At 46.0% G+C, this 27826-nt stretch overlaps 2 protein-coding genes across 2 annotated transcripts; both read right to left on the bottom strand.

The window, feature by feature from the left end:
* Nucleotides 1–2089: 2089 nt before the first annotated feature.
* On the bottom strand, nucleotides 2090–9034 carry LOC310878492 (kelch domain-containing protein 3-like; the record flags this gene model as incomplete). Its single annotated transcript, XM_083792821.1, has 4 exons — nucleotides 2090–2113; nucleotides 2693–2890; nucleotides 3543–3597; nucleotides 8094–9034. The coding sequence occupies 4 exons, from the start codon at nucleotides 9032–9034 to the stop codon at nucleotides 2090–2092; spliced, it is 1218 nt and encodes a 405-aa protein (XP_083648947.1).
* An 893-nt stretch (nucleotides 9035–9927) lies between these two features.
* LOC310878491 (kelch domain-containing protein 3-like) lies at nucleotides 9928–12172 on the bottom strand (the record flags this gene model as incomplete). Its single annotated transcript, XM_083792820.1, has 2 exons — nucleotides 9928–10888; nucleotides 11922–12172. The coding sequence occupies 2 exons, from the start codon at nucleotides 12170–12172 to the stop codon at nucleotides 9928–9930; spliced, it is 1212 nt and encodes a 403-aa protein (XP_083648946.1).
* Between the last annotated feature and the right edge of the window lie 15654 nt (nucleotides 12173–27826).

The following is a 27826-nucleotide window of genomic DNA, read 5'->3' as shown; positions in this document are numbered from 1 at the left end:
CATCTTTGTCCCGATCATGGTAGCAGAGTGACTTGATGGAGCATGTGGTGGCGTTCCTCTGGTGTTAATTAAAGTCCAGACCATTGTGGTGGAGTCCAACATGTAGATGTCATTATTGCGTACAGACATTTGGTGGTATCCTCCATAGACATACATGACCTTCTCCAAGACACAGGCTGAGTGGTAGCACCTCCCTTCAGGAACAGTCCCAAAAGCCTTGGTTCTGACCCACAGATGGGTGTCCACATCAAATGCATAAAGCATGTTGTACTCCCCTCCACAGGAGCCTCCCCAGATGTAGACAACATATTCTATTAGCACAGCTGTGTGGCCTTGGCGATAGGGGGGACCCTCAACGTGAGCTTCTCCTCTTCCATTAGTTTCTGGGGTCAACTTCCTCCAGCGCAGAGACACTGTGTTGAAGACGTTCACATCCATCTGAACACGGTTTACATCACAACGTCCTCCAAAGGTGAACACTTCATCCTTCACTGCAACAGCAACACAACCGGATGTGTTTGGTCCTCCACTCAGATGTACCGTCCAGCAGAACATTGCTCACTCTGTATTATCAGGTCAGACTTCTTAAATCCTCACTCTGAGAAACAACGGAGTCCCAGATGTCTGCGTTATACATCGCTTATATTGGTTCAGCGACTATAATGTCACGCAATGTTTGGCCTCTCTGTGGCCGGGTGGGGGGAGGAGAATTTCCCACTATTTTTTTTCTTCCCATAGACGTTTCATAAAGTATTTATTTGAAGACCGTTACGCTTCGGAAAAAGCCAACTCGGCTGCTGACGAATCATGTCCTTTTTTCTTCTTTTTAATTATTTGTTCGTCCCAAAAACAAAAACGTTTTATTGACATGATTTTTCGTCTTTGTCTGAGGCTAAACGGCCTTTAAATAAATATATATATATATATATGGGGGGAATGAGCAAGAGATTCTCTTCCGGGCCGTGAAAGGGGGCGGGACCGCGACACTATCGTGGGTGTGTCTGCGGCACACACACACACACACACACACTGTGAACTTCAGCGTGGGCGGACGCGTAGCTCTAATGCGTTTAATTTAGAGCTATGTTACTCTATACTTCCGGAACTGCAGACTAGCCTCTCGTCTTTAGCGTAAATAAAAATAACGTTTTTGCTGCTCACCAAAACAAATGCAGGTTGTGTCATTAGAAAGCCTACTTTCCTTACTGGAAGCACTCTGAGCCCCCAAACCACACGTATAAACGTTACTTTTTGGCAAGAAAGGTATTTTTCCCTTAGTGCTCCCACTAAGGAAAGGGCTTTCTAATGACACAAGCCGCCTTTGTTTTGGTGAGTACGCTAAAGATGTACCAGAGGACGGGAACCCCTTTTGGTATTTTAAGCATTATGTTATACTTTAGCTGTTGAAAATTTGCAGATCTACAAGCTCATAGCACGGCACTCGAAAAATCATGAAAATGTGGCAAAAAAAGCTTTGAATATATATTATTGAGGGAGCGAACGTTTTTAACTCAAATCTTTGCTTCTGGGAGGTCTCTATTTTCAGATGGGGGTCAGCGGCCAATTACATATACAGTAATTGTTGGGGTACTTGACATGAAATAGTTATATATAGGACGTTAGGAACATTGTTTTTTCAGAAGATTGTCTTGAATCGACCTTAGGTGGGTTAAATATGTTTATCAATTGACAGCCCTAGTACTCCATACACAGACAAATATGGCTATGGCAAGACTTCTCCATGTCCGTGGCAAATATTTGAGCAAAGCCAGTGTAGTTACTGACTTGCCAGTCTCAAGGCATTTTTTTTGGAATGGGTAGGACATGGATGTATTTTTTGTGGAAATAGACTACTATTGTTTGAAAAAACATACAAAAGCTGCTTTTGTATGTTGCACAAAAATGTCAGTCCACAGTGAGGACCCTAGGACTGCTGGCATCAAGTTCTCGCCTACAGCCTCCCTGGGTGACAGCAGAGTGGCTCCAGTACCAGGGAAATGTAGAAGTGACAAAGTTACTGGGAAGGTGGAAGAACTTGGGATGAGGGAAGATTTAAAATAAACCGGTAAAATGAGGGATGTCATAGTGGCTAGATTTCCTTCATGGAGGACGCCTGTGCGTTTGTGTAATGTGGGGAGACACTGTCCTTAACAGATGTGGGTCAGGAGGGTCCAGTCACATGGAGTCCAAGAGAACTAGGGGCCCAGTGGTGTAAATAGGTTTTCAATGTAATGGGTCCTGGGACCCAGGGGTGGGTTCCAAAGACATTGTATGAGTCCTCCTTCAACAACATTAGAGTCTGGCATCCCAGAGGGCCCCCAGAGGGTGACAGGATTTGGTCCTTTCTCAATTCAGTGAGTCGCAGGATGCAGGCTATTTGCAACACTGCGTGAAGTATGCTGCAGCTTTCATTTGCTGTGGTTGGATCGCACTTTGTCTGGTACCTCCCCCTTGAGCTTTCCGCCATGGGTGACCCTACCAGGAGCAAAGCTCCAGACGGCATAGCTCTCAGGTTCATTGGAACACACAAGCTTCTCCACCACTACAAGGTGGCGATCCGAGGAGAAGAAAGACTTAAATAGAGAAGGAAAATGTAATGATGGTAATGGGTAGGTGAGGATTAAACATGGTTGTCCTGCCATGATACAGCACCGGCTGGTGAGTTGAAGTACTCCACAAAGTTACTTCTCACAGCGCGAGCCTCTTCATCTGGGTTATTGTTCTCAACAACCGTTCCAGTTGGTCGGAGGGAATCTGGAATCTCCTCTGCCACGTCGGAAGCAGATGACTGCCGGTGCCATCTGAGAAGGTTATGTAGGACAGTGATGGCTCTCACAAGCTTCTCCGCATTCTCCGGGTTCAGTTCAATCACCGTGTGCAAGAGACGGAACTGTGAAGCCATCAAACCAAAGGTCATCTCCACCATCATCCGTGCACGGGACAGACGATAGCACCAACACCAACGCCAGAATTTGCCTGTTTGTCAACATCTTGTCAATGTCACTCCCACTTCACCAACCAAGAACTAGAGGACTACATGCCATTAAATAGGCTTCCGGGTGTGTGTCCCCTCGGGACCGCCCAAAGCCCTGGAAGAAGTCAAATTGTCGGCAGCCGACAACCGAAACTGTCGGCTGCGCAAAATCTTTTTCCGCTCCTGTGTGGAAGGAGGGTCCATATGCCAGGGCTACACGCCAGCGCTGTGTGTGCGTTTAATTTGCCAGATTGTATACGTCGATCCTCGCCTCCCCGTTAATTGGAATGTTAACGAGGAAAGTTCAGGTGGGAGCTCGGAAGCTGTGTGTGTGTGTGTGTGTGTGAAAAATATGTGACAGTGAGAGAGAGGTATCGAAAGATAGATACATGAGAGAGAGAGAGAGAGAGAGAGAGAGAGAGAGAGCTCCATACTGCATCTCGTCAGTGTTGGACGCCCAGCAGGGACAGACTCTACTACAAACAGTCATTATTTCAGCCGCTCTGCCTCCACTAAGTGCTGCTAATTGTTGCACTAAATCCAGCTAATTGTGTCTGAATCCATTTACCTTCTGCTTCTGGCTCACATTCCTGCCGCTGGCGCCTTCATCCAAAAGAGCTGACCTGAGATCAGATTCATACGAGATTTCCACTGGGGGACACACTGGTCTGATTAACCCATTCTGACCTGAGATCAGATTCATATGAGGTTTCCACTGGGGGACACACTGGTCTGATTAACCCATTCTGACCTGAGATCAGATTCATACGAGGTTTCCACTGGACACACACTGGTCTGATTGACCCATTCTGACCCGAGATCAGATTCATACGAGGTTTCCACTGGGACACACACTGGTCTGATTAACCCATTCTGACCTGAGATCAGATTCTAAAAAAAATGTCAGTCGATTTTTCAAAACATAGCAGACCTACAAGCTCGTAGCGCGCCACTCGGTGGCGCGCTATGAGCTTGTAGATCTGCTATTTTTCAATAGCTAAAGCATGACGTGATGCTAACACCAAAATGGGTTAACACAAGGCTCCTTAAATTCACGCACACGTATACGCACCTTTTTGATAGCATGCAAGGCGCGGCGCACACAGGCGTGCACGCACGCACACACACACACACACACACACACACACACACACACACACACCCCGTTGGGAAGAGGAGACCATGCAATGCACCATGGGCATGGGCACGTGTACATGATACAGCGTCTTACCATGGCGAAAGAAATGCAAACATCCTGTAGTACTTTGAACACAGCAAAACAATGTGTCCTGCATGTGTAGAAATCCATATTGTAGGCTGGCGTCGTCAGTATAGCTAAAGTTGTGCGCGTCGCGTCGCGCTATGCGGCAAGTTGTGAGCTTCTAGACGGGCTGTTTTCAGACATGGGCGGAGTTAATGGGGGTGCAGGGGGGGGGCACCGCACCCCCTGGCAAAAAAAAGGGGGGGGGGGGGGGGGGGTCGCAACCCACGGGTTGAGAACCCCTGCTTTAACCCATTCTGAATGGGAACCCATTTTGGTGTTAGCATCATGTTATGCTTTAGCTATTGAAAAATTTGAAAAATCGAAGAAAGACTGACATTTTTAGAATCTGATCTCAGGTCAGAATGGGTTAATCAGACCAGTGTGTGTCCAGTGGAAACCTCGTATGAATCTGATCTCAGGTCAGAATGGGTTAAGAACCACTTCTTTATACCATTTGCATTTCCAACCGGACTTCAGCCTATATAGTTTAATCATCATGGAGTCAGGTGTATAGATTAGCAGAATGGAGGCTTTCACTCTCAAATTAGATCCATGCGTCACCGCGCCCGCCCGCGCCTTCCACACGATTTACTGTGACAATTTAGAGGCGTTTATCCGACGCTCTTTATACCCAGAGCGACTTAATTAGTGCAGCTTCAAAGACAACAAAGGACTGCAGGTAAACGATGATCCCTATAGCATCTGTCTGAAGAAAATAACAAAATGGCTTTTCTTCATTTTTATATATATATATATATATATATATATATATATATATATATATATATATTATCCCACAATTTTGCAACCCATTTTTTCACCCAGTGTCAATTATCTAATGTAATCCTGGGCGCTACACTTCCTCTGCCAACCTGGGGGGGGGGGGGGGACCTCATGCTTCCTTCTATGCATGAGGAGTCCAAGCTGCTCCTTTTCACCTGACAGAGGGCCCGGGCCGGACGTAGCGCGTGGAAGGAACACGTTATTACTCTGCTACATTTATTTTACAGCTTTAGTAGTTAATTTGTAGATTGTGAATATTATTAATGTTTTTGTCCAGAGCCACAGATCCTATATGTCCATATATGGTCATGTGCATGTAGAGATACAGACCAAACTGTGCGCGGGCGGCGGAAAGGTCTGGAGGGACTTCACATCGGAGATCCCCATATATGGGCACAATAGTGACACAGACAGACTGGTACAACGGGTACTCTGACAACGCCCTCGACACTATGAGCGCGGGCGGTGCTTAGACGTCCGCACAGCAGTGTTGTTTTCGTCGACTAAAACTAAGACGAAAAATGTTCGTCGACTGCCTTTTTTCACTGACTAAAACTAAATAAAAACTAATCTATGGTGACTAAAACTAAGACTAAATATACTGACAATTTCGTCAACAAATAAAAACTAGACTAAAATGTTAGGAAGGGACTAGCCTGACCTAAGCAGAGACATTTCTGGTCTAGAGGGGCGGGTCGCGCCTCAGAAATGCGCGCACCCTGATTGGATCTCATCGATCTGTCCGTCACCCCCGGCCCCTCCTCTCCCCCCTAGTGCAGCGCTACGTCACATCATTTAGAGCGACGCCCACCCGGAAGGGTTGACTCCCACTTTTAGACTGGTTCAGCCCACAGCTTTTTCCAGGCTTTCATCTTTCGCGCAGACAAAATGAAAGCCTGGGTATCGAGGCTAGGAAGGGACTAGTGGACAAGAGATCCAGTTTTATGCTGGGTTGCATGCTGAAAATAGCAGATCTACAATCTCTCTTGTGAGATTGTATATCTGCTATTTTCAGCATGCAACCCAAAGTGTAAAATATGTCATTACAACGACATCAAGGCCTGTCAAAACACATTTTAGTCGACTAAATCAACTGTGGATTTAGTCGACTAAAACTAGACTAAACCCTAGAACATTCCAGGTGACTAAAATGTGACTAAAACTAAGTGAAAAATATTCAAGAGACTATGACTAAAACTAAAATAGAAATTTGCTGCCAAAAACAACACTGCTCCCCTTCCCCAGTTCAGCTAGAGAGCATGTGGGATCAATGGAATGGCTGGGAATAATATATAAAGTGAAATGAAGGTGTGGATTATCGTGAGATTTACCATGGCAACCAGCCAATCAGAATCAAGTATTGGGACTAACCGTTTTAGAACTATAGTTTGATGCCATTACTTTTGTATTTTCACTCATGTTTTTGTTCCAGACTTTTAATTGTAACGGGGTATTTCCACATTGCACTATCAATTTAAAGGGATTGTGACATTAAAAAAAAGGTTTTGGAATTGTTCGTATTTTTTTTAATCTCAATTGCACCCAAAAAACGTGAACTTTTAACATTCAGTAGATTTTCTGTGATCTGGGGTTTTCTGGCTCAAACAGGTGCTCTGATTTGCTGGCAGATTGTGATGTAAGATCCTGCAAATCCCATATATGTCAATGGGATTTTCTTTAATGACAGATGTAGTCACTACGACCACAGATTAATGTCCCAAGAAACTAGCTATAGCCTAGCCACAGAGTTTGCTAGCGCTCTGGGAGAACAGAGCAGCTGAATTCTTTGTTTTGATTATAGTTGGTGAACGGTGCTGGTTTAACCCACGGCTAGAAGCCGTTTCAACCAATCAGATTGCTTCCTCTTAACGACCTGTGGTATAATGATACTTCCACCACTGGCGGTCACCCTGCGTTTCATAGCTTCATAGATTTGTTTGACAGCACTATCAGTCTCTGTGCAAATTACATGTTTTTTTGCTGTTTGTTTTCTTGTTTGTTTGTTTTTGTCTTTACAAATTAGCTTTCCGAGTGATGTTTTGAATGTATCTTAAAACATAAATTAAAGTATGTTGGGTAGATGTAGTAACTCTTGAGGACCAAAGGAGTCCAGTCGCTACAGCAGTATCATGTGCGGTGTTTGGGGCTCTTCTTCTTTTCTTTATAATTTTCATCCCACGATTTTGTAACCCATTTTTCACCCCTGTGTCAATCATCTAATGTGACCCTGGGCTCTACACACCCTCCACCAACCTAGTCCCCATATATGGGGGACAAGGGGAGACCAACCTAGTCCCCATATATGGGGGACAAGGGGAGACCAACCTAGTCCCCATATATGGGGGACAAGGGGAGACCAACCTAGTCCCCATTTATGGGGGACAAGGGGAGACCAACCTAGTCCCCATATATGGGGGACAAGGGGAGACCAACCTAGTCCCCATATATGGGGGACAAGGGGAGACCAACCTAGTCCCCATATATGGGGAACAAGGGGAGACCAACCTAGTCCCCATATATGGGGAACAAGGGGAGAGCAACGGACTTTAACTCATGCTTCCTTCATGCCTGAGTGTCCAAGTTGCTCCTTTTACACCCGACAGGGGGGAGTTTCCCTGGTTGGACGTAGCGCGTGGAAGGAACACGTTATTCCAACCAGTTCCTTTCCCCTCCATCAGGCGCCCCGGCTGGCCAGGGGGAGGCAGTTTATAGAGACCAGGATTAATGTATGTTTTTTGTGAGGGTACCTACCCTAGGGGACACGGGGAGAACATGCAAACTCCACACAGAAAGTCCCTTTCGCCAACCCCGCCTTCGGGTATATGGGCACTGATGACGCGGAGGAGAGGACACGCCCACAGCGTCCCGAGCGGGAATCGAACCCAGGACCTTCTAGCTGTGAGGCGACAGTACTACAAACTGTACCAACAACGCTGTGCCCTTTGTTTGGGGCTCTTCTTGACCACTTAACTGTACAGACTGTTCAGAACAGCAGGACACGGCAGAGGGTCATACATGGCTGCCAGTTCCCACCCGATGTCGTGTGGGAGTCCAGCCCGCTCCAGACCGTACTGAATTACCGCCATCTTGCAAAGCGTCTTGAGACTGGGACTGAAGTCCAAGACGAACAGGTCATCATTGGATGTACGCATGTCTCCTTTCACTCCTCCAAAGAGGATGACACGATCTCCCACCATGCAACAGCAGCCCCAACTAATGAAGAATGAGTCGTTCACCTTGGGCTTAACCTCCTTCCAGGAAGAGGTCTCCGGACTGAACTTCCACATCTCTGCCATGATATGTGGAAATGCACCGCCGCATATGTACAGCTCTCCATTGTAGGCGAAGGCTGAGTGATCCCATCGTCCTTCTGGGAGAGGCTGTGCAGAAGGAATGCTGAGCCAGCAGTGGGTCTCTGTGTCAAACACTCTGATGCTGTTATAAGTGTTCAACATGTCCCCACATCCACCATAGACAAACATCTTTGTCCCGATGATGGTAGCAGTGTGAAATGCTGAATATTCCGGCAGAGTTCCACTGGTGTCAATTAAGGACCAGACCATCGTGGCGGTGTCCAGCTTGTAGAGGTCATTAGTGAATACACCCAGCTGCTTCACTCCTCCATAGACATACATGTCCTTCCTCAAGACACAGGCTGAGTGGCCCCTCCTCGCCTCTGGAACGCTCCCAGAGACCTCAGCATTGAGCCATCTGTGGGTGTGGAGGTCAAAGGCATAAAGCATGTTGCTGCAAAGCTCTCCATTTATACACCTTCCACCCCAGATGTAGACAATATCTCCAATGAGCACAGCCGTGTGGTATCGGCGACCACAGGGCACCTCAGGGGGGCGCTCTCCTCCTGTAGTTGTCACTGGCGGCAGCGGCGTGGTCCATCTCAGCGACGCGGTATTGAAGACGCTCACCATGATCGGATCTTCTCTGGCGCTCCTAGGACGACAACTGAAGACGTACACTTTGTGTCCCACCGCTACAGAGGCTACGCCGGGCCCCATTGGGTCTCCCCATTGGGTCTCCCCTTTGGGTCTCCCCATTGGGTCTCCCCGTATCGTCGCTGTACAGTGCAACATCTGACAGACTAGTTAGCTCACTGTTTGAAATGACACCGTCACCACCTTGCTCTGTAACAGAGTTTTCTTGAACATGAGACCATTTATGCAGTACGAGGACAGTCTATGATGTCAGTTTGTGTGACATCATATTTGGTCAGACTTACATCACACGTAATGGAGCCCAAAGGGTTAATTAATGCATGGCATGAATCCCATATCCGAGGGGGCGTGTCGGTGGGCGGACCTCTGACGTCACTCTGACTCAGCCATGACCATGTAGGGAGTTCCCAATGAAGCTACGCCCAAATATGGAGTGTGTAGTCTAATGTCAATGTGTCGTCATGGCACCGGCCGTAAACAAATCAGTCAGCTCCAGGGGGGGGGGGGGGGGGGGCATGCCCATATATGAGCATATACCGATGATGACATCAGACCGCCATCTCCATACGCGAGCACAAAAGAGACGATGATTGACAGCCACAGAGATCCGTTTTTGTCCAGAGCGTAGCTTCAATGGGAACTCCTTATATGGTCATGGCTGAGTCAGAGTGACTGGTGGACACCCTAGATTTGGTGGCTTCATAGATTTGTTTGACAGCACTATCAGTCTTTGTGTAAATTATGTTATTATTGTAAATGATTATGTTTTATGTTGTGTGTTTGTTCTATTGTTTGTCTTTTCAAATTAGCTTTTCGAATGTTGTTTTCAATTCATCCCTAATGCCCATTTCTAAACATAAATAAGGTTGGTAGATGTTAGTAACTCTGAGGACTTCCCGTTTGAGGACCAATGCTTTATCCAGATCTTCTCCCAAAGAACAACATAGACATGTAGTTTATGCTGAGTCATCCAATGCTCCATCAGTCATGGCTGCCAGTTCCCACCTGATGTCGTGTGGGAGTCCGGTCTGCTCCAGTCCGTACTGGATAACCGCCATCTTGCAAAGCGTCTTGAGACTGGGACTGAAGTCCAAGACGAACAGGTCATCATTGGATGTACGCATGTCTCCTTTCACTCCTCCAAAGAGGATGACACGATCTCCCACCATGCAACAGCAGCCCCAACTAATGAAGAATGAGTCGTTCACCTTGGGCTTAACCTCCTTCCAGGAAGAGGTCTCCGGACTGAACTTCCACATCTCTGCCATGATATGTGGAGATGCACCGCCGCATATGTACAGCTCTCCATTGTAGGCGAAGGCTGAGTGAGCCCATCGTCCTTCTGGGAGAGGCTGTGCAGAAGGAATGCTGAGCCAGCAGTGGGTCTCTGTGTCAAACACTCTGATGATATAGATGGTCAACAGGACCCCAAATCCACCATAGACAAACATCTTTGTCCCGATGATGGTAGCAGTGTGAAATGCTGAATATTCCGGCAGAGTTCCACTGGTGTCAATTAAGGACCAGACCATCGTGGCGGTGTCCAGCTTGTAGATGTCATTAGTGAGTCCACCCAGCTGCTTCACTCCTCCATAGACATACATGTCCTTCCTCAAGACACAGGCTGAGTGGCCCCTCCTCGCCTCTGGAACGCTCCCAGAGACCTCAGCATTGAGCCATCTGTGGGTGTCGACGTCAAAGGCATAAAGCATGTTGCTGCAAAGCTCTCCATTTATACACCTTCCACCCCATATGTAGACGGTATCTCCAATGAGCACAGCCGTGTGGTATCGGCGACCACAGGGCACCTCAGGGGGGCGCTCTCCTCCTGTAGTTGTCACTGGCGGCAGCGGCGTGGTCCATCTCAGCGACGCGGTATTGAAGACGCTCACCATGATCGGATCTTCTCTGGCGCTCCTAGGACGACAACTGAAGACGTACACTTTGTGTCCCACCGCTACAGAGGCTACGCCGGGCCCAATTGGGTCTCCCCATTGGGTCTCCCCATTGGGTCTCCCCATTGGGTCTCCCCGTATCGTCGCTGTACAGTGAAACATCTGACAGACTAGTTATCTCACTGTTTGAAATGACACCGTCACCACCTTGCTCTGTAACAGAGTTTTCTTGAACATGAGACCATTTATGCAGTACGAGGACAGTCTATGATGTCAGTTTGTGTGACATCATATTTGGTCAGACTTACATCACACGTAATGGAGCCCAAAGGGTTAATTAATGCATGGCATGAATCCCATATCCGAGGGGGCGTGTCGGTGGGCGGAGCTCTGACGTCACTCTGACTCAGCCATGACCATGTAGGGAGTTCCCAATGAAGCTACGCCCAAATATGGAGTGTGTAGTCTAATGTCAATGTGTCGTCATGGCACCGGCCGTAAACAAATCAGTCAGCTCCAGGGGGGGGGGGGGGGCATGCCCAAATATGAGCATATACCGATGATGACATCAGACCGCCATCTCCATACGCGAGCACAAAAGAGACGATGATTGACAGCCACAGAGATCCGTTTTTGTCCAGAGCGTAGCTTCATTGGGAACTCCTTATATGGTCATGGCTGAGTCAGAGTGACTGGTGGACACCCTAGATTTGATGGCTTCATAGATTTGTTTGACAGCACTATCAGTCTTTGTGTAAATGATGTTATTATTATTGTAAATTATTATGTTTTATGTTGTGTGTTTGTTCTATTGTTTGTTTGTCTTTTCAAATTAGCTTTTCGAATGATGTTTTCAATTCATCCTAAAGCCCATTTTTAAACATAAATAAGGTTGGTAGATGTTAGTACCTCTGAGGACTTCCCGTTTGAGGACCAATGCTTTATCCAGATCTTCTCCCAAAGAACAACATAGACATGTAGTTTATGCTGAGTCATCCAATGCTCCATCAGTCATGGCTGCCAGTTCCCACCCGATGTCGTGTGGGAGTCCAGACCGCTCCAGACCGTACTGGATAACCTCCATCTTGCAAAGCGTCTTGAGACTGGGACTGAGGTCCAAGACGTACAGGCGATCATTGGGTTTGTCTCCTTTACATCCTCCAAAGAGGATGACACGATCCCCCACCATGCAACAGCAGCCCCGACTAATGAAGAATGAGTCGTTCACCTTGGGCTTAACCTCCTTCCAGGAAGAGGTCTCCGGACTGAACTTCCACATGTCATTGCAGGGCCGGGTCTCTGCCATATTTTCAAATGGGGGGTCCACAGACATATAAGTGTTCATTTGGGGGGTCCACAGACATATAAGTGTTCATTTGGGGGGTCCACAGACATATAAGTGTTCATTTGGGGGGTCCACAGACATATAAGTGTTCATTTGGGGGGTCCACAGACATATAAGTGTTCATTTGGGGGGTCCACAGACATATAAGTGTTCATTTGGGGGGTCCACAGACATATAAGTGTTCATTTGGGGGGTCCACAGACATATAAGTGTTCATTTGGGGGGTCCACAGACATATAAGTGTTCATTTGGGGGGTCCACAGACATATAAGTGTTCATTTGGGGGGTCCACAGACATATAAGTGTTCATTTGGGGGGTCCACAGACATATAAGTGTTCATTTGGGGGGTCCACAGACATATAAGTGTTCATTTGGGGGGTCCACAGACATATAAGTGTTCATTTGGGGGGTCCACAGACATATAAGTGTTCATTTGGGGGGTCCACAGACATATAAGTGTTCATTTGGGGGGTCCACAGACATATAAGTGTTCATTTGGGGGGTCCACAGACATATAAGTGTTCATTTGGGGGGTCCACAGACATATAAGTGTTCATTTGGGGGGTCCACAGACATATAAGTGTTCATTTGGGGGGTCCACAGACATATAAGTGTTCATTTGGGGGGTCCACAGACATATAAGTGTTCATTTGGGGGGTCCACAGACATATAAGTGTTCATTTGGGGGGTCCACAGACATATAAGTGTTCATTTGGGGGGTCCACAGACATATAAGTGTTCATTTGGGGGGTCCACAGACATATAAGTGTTCATTTGGGGGGTCCACAGACATATAAGTGTTCATTTGGGGGGTCCACAGACATATAAGTGTTCATTTGGGGGGTCCACAGACATATAAGTGTTCATTTGGGGGGTCCACAGACATATAAGTGTTCATTTGGGGGGTCCACAGACATATAAGTGTTCATTTGGGGGGTCCACAGACATATAAGTGTTCATTTGGGGGGTCCACAGACATATAAGTGTTCATTTGGGGGGTCCACAGACATATAAGTGTTCATTTGGGGGGTCCACAGACATATAAGTGTTCATTTGGGGGGTCCACAGACATATAAGTGTTCATTTGGGGGGTCCACAGACATATAAGTGTTCATTTGGGGGGTCCACAGACATATAAGTGTTCATTTGGGGGGTCCACAGACATATAAGTGTTCATTTGGGGGGTCCACAGACATATAAGTGTTCATTTGGGGGGTCCACAGACATATAAGTGTTCATTTGGGGGGTCCACAGACATATAAGTGTTCATTTGGGGGGGTCCACAGACATATAAGTGTTCATTTGGGGGGTCCACAGACATATAAGTGTTCATTTGGGGGGTCCACAGACATATAAGTGTTCATTTGGGGGGTCCACAGACATATAAGTGTTCATTTGGGGGGTCCACAGACATATAAGTGTTCATTTGGGGGGTCGGCGGGCAAATAAGAGTTAATTTTGGGGGTCCACAGACATATAAGTGTTCATTTGGGGGGTCCACAGACATATAAGTGTTCATTTGGGGGGTCCACAGACATATAAGTGTTCATTTGGGGGGTCCACAGACATATAAGTGTTCATTTGGGGGGTCCGCGGGCAAATAAGAGTTAATTTGGGGGGTCCTACACACAAAAAAATCACACCCGTGTGAAGTGAAGGGCGCTCTTATCATTGTACATAATCATGACATAAAAATAGACATAACAATGATCTAAGTAATTATTCATCATGACGATGTATAGATACATTATGCCTGTTTGCTCAGACACTATGACGTAACATTCTCCATTCATTGTCAACGGGAATGTAATGTTTGTGTAGGACGGAAATCTACACCAACAGCTGAATATAGGAGGGGCTGACTGACGCCCCTAGACAAAATGACGTTCCTGGTCGTGAGGTGACTGGTCGTATCGGGGGGGGGGGGGGAGATATGCTCTAACCCATTCTGACCTGAGATCAGATTCTGAAAAATGACTTATTCTACATCCTGACAGTTTTCTGAAAAAGCAATGTTTCTATGTCTATGTCAGTCGTTCTTCGATTTTTCAAAAATAGCAGACCTACAAGCTCGTAGTGGTGGCGCGCTATGAGCTTGTAGATCTGCTATTTTTCAAGCTAACACCAAAAGGGGTTAACGTCTAAAGTGGGCTAATGTCCCCCCCCCCCCCCTCCCGTTGATTTATCGGTTTGGAGGAAAAGCGTGGAAAACAACATTAATTAAGCGGTAAACAAATCCTCCAAGTGTGTGATAGATTTCCGGCCTGCCGGCCGGGCGTCATTTGAGCACGGGTTGAGATATCAAATTCCTACGACGGTGTTTTTAAAAAGAAAAATGATTAATTGCGCTGCTGCTGTGCTCGGGCCGGCGTACAAAAAAACTAAACAAAAACTGGTTCAAAAGAGAGAACCACAGTGAGTAATTGTTGGTGTCCTCCCTTAAAAAAAAGTGACTATCTTAACTGCTCATGCCTGCTTGGACTGTTCTGTCTCATTGATTCCAAATCATGTTTTAATTTCAAGCCCCCCCAGGTATGATATGCCCAGAAATGTGTTGGTTTGTGATATGCCCGGGGAAAAAGGACTCAATTTGTTTAAAGTATCAATACTGCAGAAATAGTGATCGGTTAGTAAGTGAAATTCCAGAATTCAAAATGCACCCCATGAGTAAAAGTACAAAGGTATTGCCATCGAAATGTACCTAAAGTACCAACATTGAGGGTGTAACAAAACATATGTTTAGTGTTCTAGATGTGCCACAGACTGAAGCGTCTCTGCATTGGGGGGACACTGTGCCACAGACTGAAGCGTCTCTGCATGGGGGGACACTGTGGGGGACACTGTGCCACAGACTGAAGCGTCTCTGCATGGGGGGACACTGTGCCACAGACTGAAGCGTCTCTGCATTGGGGGGACACTGTGCCACAGACTGAAGCGTCTCTGCATGGGGGGACACTGTGCCACAGACTGAAGCGTATCTGCATTGGGGGACACTGTGCCACAGACTGAAGCGTCTCTGCATTGGGGGGACACTGTGCCACAGACTGAAGCGTCTCTGCATGGGGGGACACTGTGCCACAGACTGAAGCGTATCTGCATTGGGGGACACTGTGCCACAGACTGAAGCGTCTCTGCATGGGGGGACACTGTGCCACAGACTGAAGCGTCTCTGCATTGGGGGACACTGTGCCACAGACTGAAGCGTCTCTGCATTGGGGGACACTGTGCCACAGACTGAAGCGTCTCTGCATTGGGGGACACTGTGTCACAGACTGAAGCGTCTCTGCATGGGGGGACACTGTGCCACAGACTGAAGCGTCTCTGCATTGGGGGGACACTGTGCCACAGACTGAAGCGTCTCTGCATTGGGGGACACTGTGGGGGACACTGTGTCACAGACTGAAGCGTCTCTGCATGGGGGGACACTGTGCCACAGACTGAAGCGTCTCTGCATTGGGGGGACACTGTGCCACAGACTGAAGCGTCTCTGCATTGGGGGACACTGTGGGGGACACTGTGCCACAGACTGAAGCGTCTCTGCATTGGGGGACACTGTGCCACAGACTGAAGCGTCTCTGCATGGGGGGACACTGTGCCACAGACTGAAGCGTCTCTGCATTGGGGACACTGTGGGGGACACTGTGCCACAGACTGAAGCGTCTCTGCATTGGGGGGACACTGTGCCACAGACTGAAGCGTCTCTGCATGGGGGGACACTGTGGGGGACACTGTGCCACAGACTGAAGTGTCTCTGCATGGGGGGACACTGTGCCACAGACTGAAGCGTCTCTGCATGGGGGGACACTGTGCCACAGACTGAAGCGTCTCTGCATTGGGGGACACTGTGCCACAGACTGAAGCGTCTCTGCATTGGGGGACACTGTGTCACAGACTGAAGCGTCTCTGCATGGGGGGACACTGTGCCACAGACTGAAGCGTCTCTGCATGGGGGGACACTGTGCCACAGACTGAAGCGTCTCTGCATGGGGGGACACTGTGCCACAGACTGAAGCGTCTCTGCATGGGGGGACACTGTGCCACAGACTGAAGCGTCTCTGCATGGGGGACACTGTGCCACAGACTGAAGCGTCTCTGCATGGGGGGACACTGTGCCACAGACTGAAGCGTCTCTGCATGGGGGGACACTGTGCCACAGACTGAAGCGTCTCTGCATTGGGGGACACTGTGCCACAGACTGAAGCGTCTCTGCATTGGGGGGACACTGTGCCACAGACTGAAGCGTCTCTGCATTGGGGGACACTGTGGGGGACACTGTGTCACAGACTGAAGCGTCTCTGCATGGGGGGACACTGTGCCACAGACTGAAGCGTCTCTGCATTGGGGGGACACTGTGCCACAGACTGAAGCGTCTCTGCATGGGGGGACACTGTGCCACAGACTGAAGCGTCTCTGCATTGGGGGACACTGTGCCACAGACTGAAGCGTCTCTGCATTGGGGACACTGTGGGGGACACTGGGCCACAGACTGAAGCGTCTCTGCATGGGGGACTAAATAATTTGCTTCTGGCATTCCCTGGCACAAGACCTGTCAGAGATGAGTGGGAGTCCGCTCCGCTGTCATAAACATATCATTTTGGTCGGTCCTTGACATGAAGAGGTTTGAGAACGTCTGGTTTAATGGACTGCAAATGCAGCAAATACTAGAGAAATATGACTGGCTGTCACACTCTGTCTATAGGGCACAGGCTGAAGAACAAACATTATATTGCAAAAACTGCAACAAAAACAAAATTGAGAAATTGCCAGACAGGTTCCTTGATGCGAATCAGCGTTTTTTTATCCACCTGCTGACAGCCCAGGAACATCGCTGTTATCAAAAACAAGATGCAAAGACAACACAAAGACCAGACGCAAAGCGACGCTTTGTGAACTTTTACTCAAGTTAATTTTCAATTCCGGACTTTTACTCCTAAAGTAAGTAGGCCTAATGCAGATGTTTAACCCATTCTGACCTGAGATCAGATTCATACGAGGTTTCCACTGGACACACACTGGTCTGATCAGCCCATTCTGACCTGAGATCAGATTCATAGGAGGTTTCCACTGTACACACACTGGTCTGACCTGAGATCAGATTCTAAAAATGTCAGTGGTTCTTCGATTTTTCAAAAATAGCAGACCTACAAGCTCGTAGCGCGCCACTCGGTGGCGCGCTATGAGCTTGTAGATCTGCTATTTTTAAATAGCTAAAGCACGACATGATGCTATAACACCAAAATGGGTTCCCGTTCAGAATGGGTTAAAGTGTAACACAGCAGACGGGCACTATGTAAGGCAGCCCACACGACACTCGGGTCCTTCGTCACTGCCCAGAACCAGGAAGAGCACTCTTTGGGTAAGAGACAAACATTTGCACAAAATATCATTCTCTGCAACTCAAACATTAAAGAACAAACAGTTCAACCCCCATTTTAATTAAAGCCTGTATTATGTGATGTCCTTTATGTTACAAAGAACAAGATATGAACACAGGAAACTGATAAATGGAGTCCAGTGTTTGAACCCACCAAACTAACCTAGCATGCTACTGCAGGGAGCAGTGTTGTTTTTGGCAGCAAATTTCTATTTTAGTTTTAGTCATAGTCTCTTGAATAGTTTTCATTTAGTTTTAGTCACATTTTAGTCACCTGGAATGTTCTAGTGTTTAGTCTAGTTTTAGTCATAGTCTCTTGAATAGTTTTCACTTAGTTTTAGTCACATTTTAGTCACCTGGAATGTTCTAGTGTTTAGTCTAGTTTTAGTCGACTAAATGTCATACGATATTAGTCGACTAAATCTACAGTTGATTTAGTCGACTAAAATTAGTTTTGACAGGCCTTGATGTCGTTGTAATGACATAATTTACACTTTGGTTGCATGCTGAAAATAGCAGATATACAAGCTCACAACGCGTCGCAGCTCGACGCGTTGTGAGATTGTAGATCTGCTATTTTCAGCATGCAACCCAGCATAAAACTGGATCTCTTGTCCACTAGTCCCTTCCTAACATTTTAGTCTAGTTTTTATTTGTTGACTAAATTGACAGTATATTTAGTCTCAGTTTTAGTCATCATAGATTCGTTTTTATTTAGTTTTTATTTAGTTTTAGTCAGTGAAAAAAGGTAGTCGACGAACATTTTTCGTCTTAGTTTCAGTCGACGAAAACGACACTGACTGGGAGCGGCTAGTTTTAGGAGAGCTTTGTTTGTTTTGTCCTCCATTATGTATGAATGTACTTGTATTGTCTTGTATCTGCTGTGTGTTGCTGGACCCCCTCGAAAACAACATGATGCATCTCAAGGGGATATCCTTTCTCAATAAAGGTTCATATTAGGGCTGTCGATCGATTCAAATATTTAATCTGATTAATCACATGATTGTCCATAGTTAACTGTGATTAATCGCAAATTAATCGCATATTTTGTATACGGTCTAAATATACCTTAAATCAGTGGTTTTCAAGATTTTTCATATCAAGGCCCATTATTTATTCTGCATTTGAGCCACGGAACCACCATTTGATGACATTTAGCCTTCCAGACCCAAACTAAAGAACTGTATTGATGTTGGCCAATGGTACCATTACGAGAGATAACAGGCCATGTTGATCAAAATAACATGTTTTCTAAGTTTTCTAATTGTGTAGACTTAAATTAACTTAAGTAATGCAGCTGTTTAACAATTATTCAACTCTTCAGTGTAAAATTGCCATGCGTCTCTCAACCATTCTGTCAAACTTCACAGTGCGTTAATCGCGCGTCAAAAAAATAGTGCCGTTAAAAGGATTGTGAGTTAACTAGTTAATAGTGCGTTAACTTTGACAGCCCTAATATATATATATATATATATATATATATATATATATATATGCTACGTGGCTATTGTCTGTACGGTATGTTGTATTGTAGTAGAAGTCATTTTACACTTGGTTGCATGCTGAAAATAGCAGATCTACAAGCTCACAACGCGCCGCGCTGCGACGTCATGTGAGTTTGTAGATCGGCTACTTTCAGCAAGTGCAAAATCAGCCATTGCGGGGGCATCAATTAAGGCCCACCAGAATACATTTTAGTCGACTAAATCAACTGTAGATTTAGTCGACTAAAATCTTATGATATTTAGCGACTAACTAACTAGACTAGACTAACACTAAAACATTCCAGGTGACTAAAACTAAATTAAAACGTTTCAAGAGACTAATGACTAAAACTAAAATAGAAATTTGCTGCCAAAAACAATACTGATTAATCTCGAGTTGCTATACCGTCCGGTGTCAGGCTGTCAGCTGCATGTCATTCATCCAAAGTTGCATTTCTGATCTGATGCTTGTATTAAACAACATTAAACTCACCAACATTGCAGCTGTAGGAAGGCTTCAATGATCCATCTTTTCAATCTGCAAAGTGTTTTTTTTTTCATAACAACCCACCGTAGTAGACATGTTATATAAGCTGCTTTCTTGTCAAGAAATTGTGTGCAGGTCATTATTTTTCTAAGTGTTTGAGTTTGGAAGCGCTCGTCAAAGTCACTGAACGGCCCTGCGTATACCACCTGTTTAGAATGTGCACATAATGCAGGAGGCAGCAGCACGGCCCGTTAACACAAAACGAGTGCTTCCAAACTCCAACACTTAGAAAAAATATCATGGCACGGAATTTCTTGACTGAAGTAGCTCATTCATGACATGTCTACTACGGTGGGTTTTTATGGAACATTTTGCAGTTTGAAAGAGGATCGTTCAAGCTTTCCCTATAGGCTATACAGCTGCAATGTCCGTGAGTTTAGCATGATTTAATACAAGCAGATCGCAAATTAAATTTGCATGAATGTGCTGATCGACACTGGATGATATTTGCAACTCTAGATTCATCCCATTATTTAAAAAATCACTCCCGTATGATGCGGGTCCATGTGGGTCCCTCCGGAACATCCAGACCCCCAGGAACGCCGCGCCCAAGGGGCGGGGCCGGTTCCCGGCGAGCCACAACCATCCATCACACATATTTTTATTTAATTATAATTTTTCCTGTATTCCATAGGCCAGATGGACGACTGCTCTGTGGTGATTGTTGGCCAGTTTGCTGTTGGGCCAACCGAATATACTGTACGATGCTTCCCATAGCCTAGAGAGACAACTGCGTGATCAAGCACGTACAGTATGCGTCGACAACGGTAGGTGGTTGTTATTGTATTATTCATTGCTGGACATTAATTGCACTTAGAGTTGCTGGACCTTGTCCTTGTATACAGTCTGTCAAAAACTGTTACAGGATTGAAAAATCCAAATAACAGACCTACAAACTCAACACATCGTGGCACATTTTTCTGCTTGTTTAGATGGCTTGGCTATTTCTGGTGCTTTTGTGACGGCATATATGTTTGAGTAAAGACATTCACAGTTACAATTTAGAGCCGTGGTTTTCAATTATTTATTTAAACCCATTCTGACCTGAGATCAGATTCATACGAGGTTTCCACTGGACACACACTGGTCTGATTAACCCATTCTGACCTGAGATCAGATTCTAAAAATGTTCAGTCGTTCTTCGATTTTTCAAAAAATAGCAGACCTACAAGCTCGTAGCGCGCCACTCAGTGGCGCGCTATGAGCTTGTAGATCTGCTATTTTTCAATAGCTAAAGCATAACATGATGCCAACACCAAAATGGGTTCCCGTTCAGAATGGGTTAACATTTGAACCATTTGACCACCGTTTGATGACATTTAGCCTCGCAGACCCACCCAAGAACTAAAGTGTATTTTGTTGGCTTTATGGATCATATTTGTCTATCGTCCACAATTCCATTGATGTTGGTAACATTAGGAGAGTGAACACTCTGAGCAGGCAAACGTTGATCAAAATATATCCGTTCTCTAATTGTGTAGACGTTCTTGTACATTAAATGGTAAATGGTGCATGCATTTATATATAGCGCCTTTATCCAAGGCGCTTTACATAGATTGTGCAAATTCACACACACATTCACACACCTTTACATAGATTGTGCATTACATCCACGCATTCACACACACACACATTCATACACCTTTACATAGATTGTGCATTACATTCACCCATTCACACACACATTCATACACCTTTACATAGATTGTGCATTACATTCACCCATTCACACACACATTCATACACCTTTACATAGATTATGCATTACATTCACCCATTCACACACACATTCACACACCTTTACATAGATTGTGCATTACATTCACCCATTCACACACACACACACACACACACACACACACACACACACACACACACACACACACACACACACACACACACACACACACACACACACACACACATACACCTTTACATAGATTGTGCATTACATTCACCCATCCACACACACATTCATACACCTTTACATAGATTGTGCATTACATTCACCCATTCACACACCTTTACATAGATTGTGCATTACATTCACCCATTCACACACACATTCATACACCTTTACATAGATTATGCATTACATTCACCCATTCACACACACATTCACACACCTTTACATAGATTGTGCATTACATTCACCCATTCACACACACACACACACACACACACACACACACACACACACACACACACACACACACACACACACACACACACACACACACACACACACACACACATACACCTTTACATAGATTGTGCATTACATTCACCCATCCACACACACATTCATACACCTTTACATAGATTGTGCATTACATTCACCCATTCACACACCTTTACATAGATTGTGCATTACATTCACCCATTCACACATACCTTTACATAGATTGTGCATTACATTCACCCATTCACACACACACACACACACACATTCATACACCGATGCACATCAGGAGCATTTAAGGGTCCAGTGTCTTGCTCAAGGACACTTTGACACTAACACTAGCCCGGGTTCGAACTGGCAACCTTGCGGTTACCATCTACAATGGTAACCGCAGTGTGTAAGTGTAAAAGTGTAAAATGACTTATACTGGATCTCTTGTCCACTATAGTCCCTTCCTGACATTATTAGTCTATAGTTTTTAATTGTTGACGAAATTGTCAATAACTTTAGTAATAATTTATAATCTGTTCAATAAAAAACATATTTGACCAAAAAAAAAGAAATTGTCAATAACTTTAGTCTTCGTTTTAGTCAAAATAGCTTAGTTTTAATTTAATTTAACCCATGCTGAACGAGAACCCATTTTGGTGTTAGCATCATGTCGTGCTTTAGCTATTGAAAAATAGCAGATCTACAAGCTCATAGCGCGCCACCGAGTGGCGCGCTACGAGCTTGTAGGTCTGCTATTTTTGAAAAACGACTGACATTTTTTTAGAATCTGATCTCAGGTCAGAATGGGTTAATCAGACCAGTGTGTGTCCAGTGGAAACCTCGTATGAATCTGATCTCAGGTCAGAATGAGTTAAGTCGACGAGCATTCTTCGTCAAAGTATTAGTGGACGAAATTAACACTGCTCTCCATTTAGCACAATCCCTACCTTTGGCGGAATGCTCCACCATACGGTCTGTAATAACCTTCCGCTCGTGCTCCGTCAGATTAGCTTTATTATGGATATCAATCCGCATCACTGAGAACATTCTTTTCATTATTTTGGCTCGGCCTTTCCTTCTTTAGCAAACCTAGACCGGATCGCGCAATGCGCGCTGCCCTCCACCTCCCATTATACAGGCAGACTATAAAAGCTGAATAACTCCTAATCTATACGGATCTCTCCATGGTTTGGTCAATTAACGCGATGTTCGGAGGTCTTTGCTGATTATCCGGTGGTCTAGATGGAAACATTGGTGCTTTCTAGAGCAAGGATATGGCTATATTTTAGCTCGCTATAGCATTGACGCTATTTTTTTTAGCACAAGATGGACGCCCACAACATCCGTTTTTTGTGCTGCGTGCGCAACCTCTAAATCTTCCCCCACAGACCGTGGCAGTCAGAAGTTGGCTTTGCGTCCAGCAGGTGGCAGCCAAACGGTTAGTATAGCCTCCCCCCCCCCCTCTCCCCCACACACACACACACATGTCCAGTCTGTCATGTATGACAAGAAAAAAAAACGGGTTTATCGGGTCAGCGAGGCTGAATTTAACGAGCCTGCGCTCGTTACGAAGCACCTCAAAGGGGTTTAACCCATTCTGACCTGAGATCAGATTCATACGAGGTTTCCACTGGACACACACTGGTCTGATTAACCCCATTCTGACCTGAGATCAGATTCTAAAAAAATGTCAGTCGTTCTTTGATTTTTCAAAAATAGCAGACCTACAAGCTCGTAGCGCGCCACTCGGTGGCGCGCTACGAGCTTGTAGATCTGCTATTTTTCAATAGCTATAAAGCACGACATGACGCTAACACCAAAATGGGTTCCCGTTCAGAATGGGATAACGAGCCTGCGCTCGTTACGAGCACCTCAAAGGGGTTTAACCAGCGGATCACTCATTACTCAGCCCCCCCCCCCCCCCCCCCCCCTCGCGTCCTCGTTAATTATAGAACAAACTCGCGACGTCTCTGCTTTTCCTGACACATCTTAAAAGTCGATGATTAAAACACTTGACAGGCTCAGAAATAACGGACCGGAGGATTCCCGCGAGGTAACGACCTCTGTGCTGAGGCCGGCTTTCAAGAGCATTGATTAGAAGAACAGAAAAAAACCAACGAGTGCGGTTATTGCACACACGCACACACACACGCACGCACGCACGCACGCACACACACACACACACACACACACACACACAGAGAGAGGGAGAGAGGCCTCCCTCCAGCTCTTGCGATGTGAAACTGTGAATTAAATCGATGAAGTGCAGCGTTGCTGTACAAACCATTAACCCATTTTGCGCGGGAACCCATTTTGGTGTTAGCATTACGTTGTGCTTTAGCTATTGAAAAATAGCAGATCTACAAGCTCGTAGCGCGCCACTCGGTGGCGCGCTACGAGCTTGTAGGTCTGCTATTTTTGAAAAATCAAAGAACGACTGACATAGAAACATAGCTTTTTCAGAAAACTGACATTTTCAAAAATACATTTTTAGAATCTGATCTCAGGTCAGAATGGGTTAAGCCGCAGTGGGCGATTCATCCAATCCAAAGAAAACCTTCTTCTTCTCTGCTGCTGCTACATGCATGCAGCGCTGCATGTCTGTCGCTCACGTTGTGTGTAATGCAGAGTGAATACGACTACCTAAATAACGATATGTGTGGCCGAGGCATTGTTGGAAGTGTTGTCGAACACACACTCCTCGTCCAGCATAACTTAACCCGTTCTGAACGGGAACCCATTTTGGTGTTAGCGTCGTGTTATGCTTTAGCTATTGAAAAATAGCAGATCTACAAGCTCATAGCGCGCCACCGAGTGGCGCGCTACGAGCTTGTAGGTCTGCTATTTATTTTTTTCATCGAAGAGCGACTGATGACATTTTTAGAATCTGATCTCAGGTCAGAATGGGTTCATCAGACCCAGTGTGTGTCCAGTGGAAACCTCGTATGATTCTGATCTCAGGTCAGAATGGGTTAACCCATTTTAGACCTGAGGGACGATTCTACAAATCTGCTTCTGAATCCCAACAGAAGAACCTCATGTTTCTATGTCAGTGGAAATGGACCCCCAGCATTGTCTGTATTTGGTCGCAGACCCCCATCTGAAAATATGTTGTTGTTGTTGATAAAATCCCGTGCACGGGCGTGCATGCGCACAAGCCGTCTTTATATATGCATTATGGCTCATAATCTGCAAAACAAATGCGATATTCGGTGCTTGATTAGAGCTTAGATTGACTTAAAAATGAATAATAATTTAAAAAAGCGATCACGGGGCCAAGCTGATCCCAGGTCAGTATTATGATATGTGCGACTTTCACACTTCCGGTTCAAACTGATGTAAACATCCGGTAGCTTTGGGTTTTTTCTAAAGAACGTCTGGCACTGGCCCCCCGACCCCATCTGCTGGCCACTCGGCGTAATAGCACGTAAGGAGTTATTAATATTATGCATGTTATTTGTCATATCTGCCATCTGCACCTTTCACTTTATGAAGCCCATAAATGTCATTCTTCATTCGTGGCGTTCGTTCGTTCGTTCCAATGAGTCATTACACTCGCAATTATTTGAGCGCCAATTAACCCATTCTGAACGGGAACCCATTTTGGTGTTAGATTGTATATCTGCTGTGTCTTAAATACCAGGTCTTATTACTTCACTTAAGACCTGGAGGCGTGATTAATGCCATTGTGTGGACTTATGTCATGTGATTGGCCGGTGTGGTTTTCCTCTTGCTATGTGATTGGCCTGTGCGGTTTTCCTCTTGCTATGTGATTGGCCTGTGCGGTTTTCCTCTTGCTATGTGATTGGCCTGTGCGGTTTTCCTCTTGTTATGTGATTGGCCTGTGCGGTTTTCCTCTTGCTATGTTATTGGCCTGTGTGGTTTTAGATTCCCTCCAGTGGATGCTGTGCGCGTGTGCGCCTGCGTGCGGGTGTGCGTGTGTGTGCAATAAACATGGGTCTTCCAGCCTTTTCTATTTACTGCAAATTATCTGGTGCATTCACTAGATTGATTATAGATTTATCCCGTGTGTGTGTGTGTGTGTGTGTGTGTGTGTGTGTGTGTGTGTGTGTGTGTGTGTGTGTGTGTGTGTGTGTGTGTGTGTGTGTGTGTGTGTGTGTGTGTGTGTGTGTGTGTGTGTGTGTGTGTGTGTGTGTGTGTGTGTGTGTGTGTGTGTGTGTGTGTGTGTGTGTGTGTGTGTGTGTGTGTGTGTGTGTGTGTGTGTGTGTGTGTGTGTGTGTGTGTGTGTGTGTGTGTGTGTGTGTGTGTGTGTGTGTGAGTGAGTGAGTGAGTGAGAGAGAGAGCATTGAGCCATCCAACATGTCTCTGGTGGTGACGGATAGCTCCCGGCCGTTACAACACTGTAAACCCACGCCTGACCGTTACAACACTGTAAACCCACGCCTGACCGTTACAACACTGTAAACCCACGCCTGACCGTTACAACACTGTAAACCCACGCCTGACCGTTACAACACTGTAAACCCACGCCTGACCGTTACAACACTGTAAACCCACGCCTGACCGTTACAACACTGTAAACCCACGCCTGACCGTTACAACACTGTAAACCCACGCCTGACCGTTACAACACTGTAAACCCACGCCTGACCGTTACAACACTGTAAACCCACGCCTGACCGTTACAACACTGTAAACCCACGCCTGACCGTTACAACACTGTAAACCCACGCCTGACCGTTACAACACTGTAAACCCACGCCTGACCGTTACAACACTGTAAACCCACGCCTGACCGTTACAACACTGTAAACCCACGCCTGACCGTTACAACACTGTAAACCCACGCCTGACCGTTACAACACTGTAAACCCACGCCTGACCGTTACAACACTGTAAACCCACGCCCGACCGTTACAACACTGTAAACCCACGCCTGACCGTTACAACACTGTAAACCCACGCCTGACCGTTACAACACTGTAAACCCACGCCTGACCGTTACAACACTGTAAACCCACGCCTGACCGTTACAACACTGTAAACCCACGCCTGACCGTTACAACACTGTAAACCCACGCCTGACCGTTACAACACTGTAAACCCACGCCTGACCGTTACAACACTGTAAACCCACGCCTGACTTCATGCCGTTACAACACTGTAAACCCACGCCTGACTTCATGGCGTCTGTGTTTAGATGCATTGCTTTGAAGAGACCGTTGTGTATTTCTCTACACATGTAAACGGTGAGGCGATAGATTACCTTTTCACGTCACCTGTATATATATATATATATATAGAACAATATCCAACCATCAGAGAGATGTGTAGTTTTGTATTTATTTTATGTGTTTCGTTTTTACTTGTTGTTGTTGTTTTACATGTTCCTTTCATGCTGTTAAAGCTGAACTCCATCCCCATGTCCTTCGGGCCTCTCCATACAGTACAGTTGAGTGCCACCGATATTGACGCATTTATTTGGAGAGGTTTGCGTGGTCTGCGCATTTCACAATGCATTCCATTATATTCCATAGGGCTGGACCACAATCATGCTTATTAGAGTGCAGGGTTTAGGCCTATTATAAAAACATACTCAACTGCTCCACCTGCTGGTTGATTTCGGAACTAAATTTCCAATATTCGCAAAACCAAAAGAGTCATCTAAAGGATTCGAGACAATATCGGTGGCACTCAACTGTATAGTGTGTTTTACGGACGGCCTATCATGCAGGGCGTCTGTGGCTCAGGAGGTAGAGCAGGTCGTCCAATGATCGCTGGGTTGTCGGTTCGAATCCCGGCTCCTCCTCCTGTCCACATGTGGAAGTGTCCTTGGGCAAAGACACTGAACCCTACGTTGCCTCCAATGAGTGGGTCGGTGTGAGCTCGCCCACCGTCTGTGTGTGAATGTGTGAAGTGAGGACGCTGGCGTCGACTGTTCGCCGCTTCACCTCCCAGCGTATGAATGAATGAACCGTTGTAAAGTGCTTTGAGCACTTGGAAAAGCACTATATAAAAAATGCAATTAATTAATTCATTGAGTTGCACGGCTGCGGCTCACGCTGCTCCAACACG

This window comes from Protomyctophum parallelum (assembly GCF_964188405.1).
Source record: "Protomyctophum parallelum genome assembly, chromosome: 20".
Lineage (NCBI taxonomy): Eukaryota > Metazoa > Chordata > Actinopteri > Myctophiformes > Myctophidae > Protomyctophum > Protomyctophum parallelum.
Note: the sequence above shows the minus strand (reverse complement) of the source record. Positions and strands in the feature narration are given on the sequence as shown.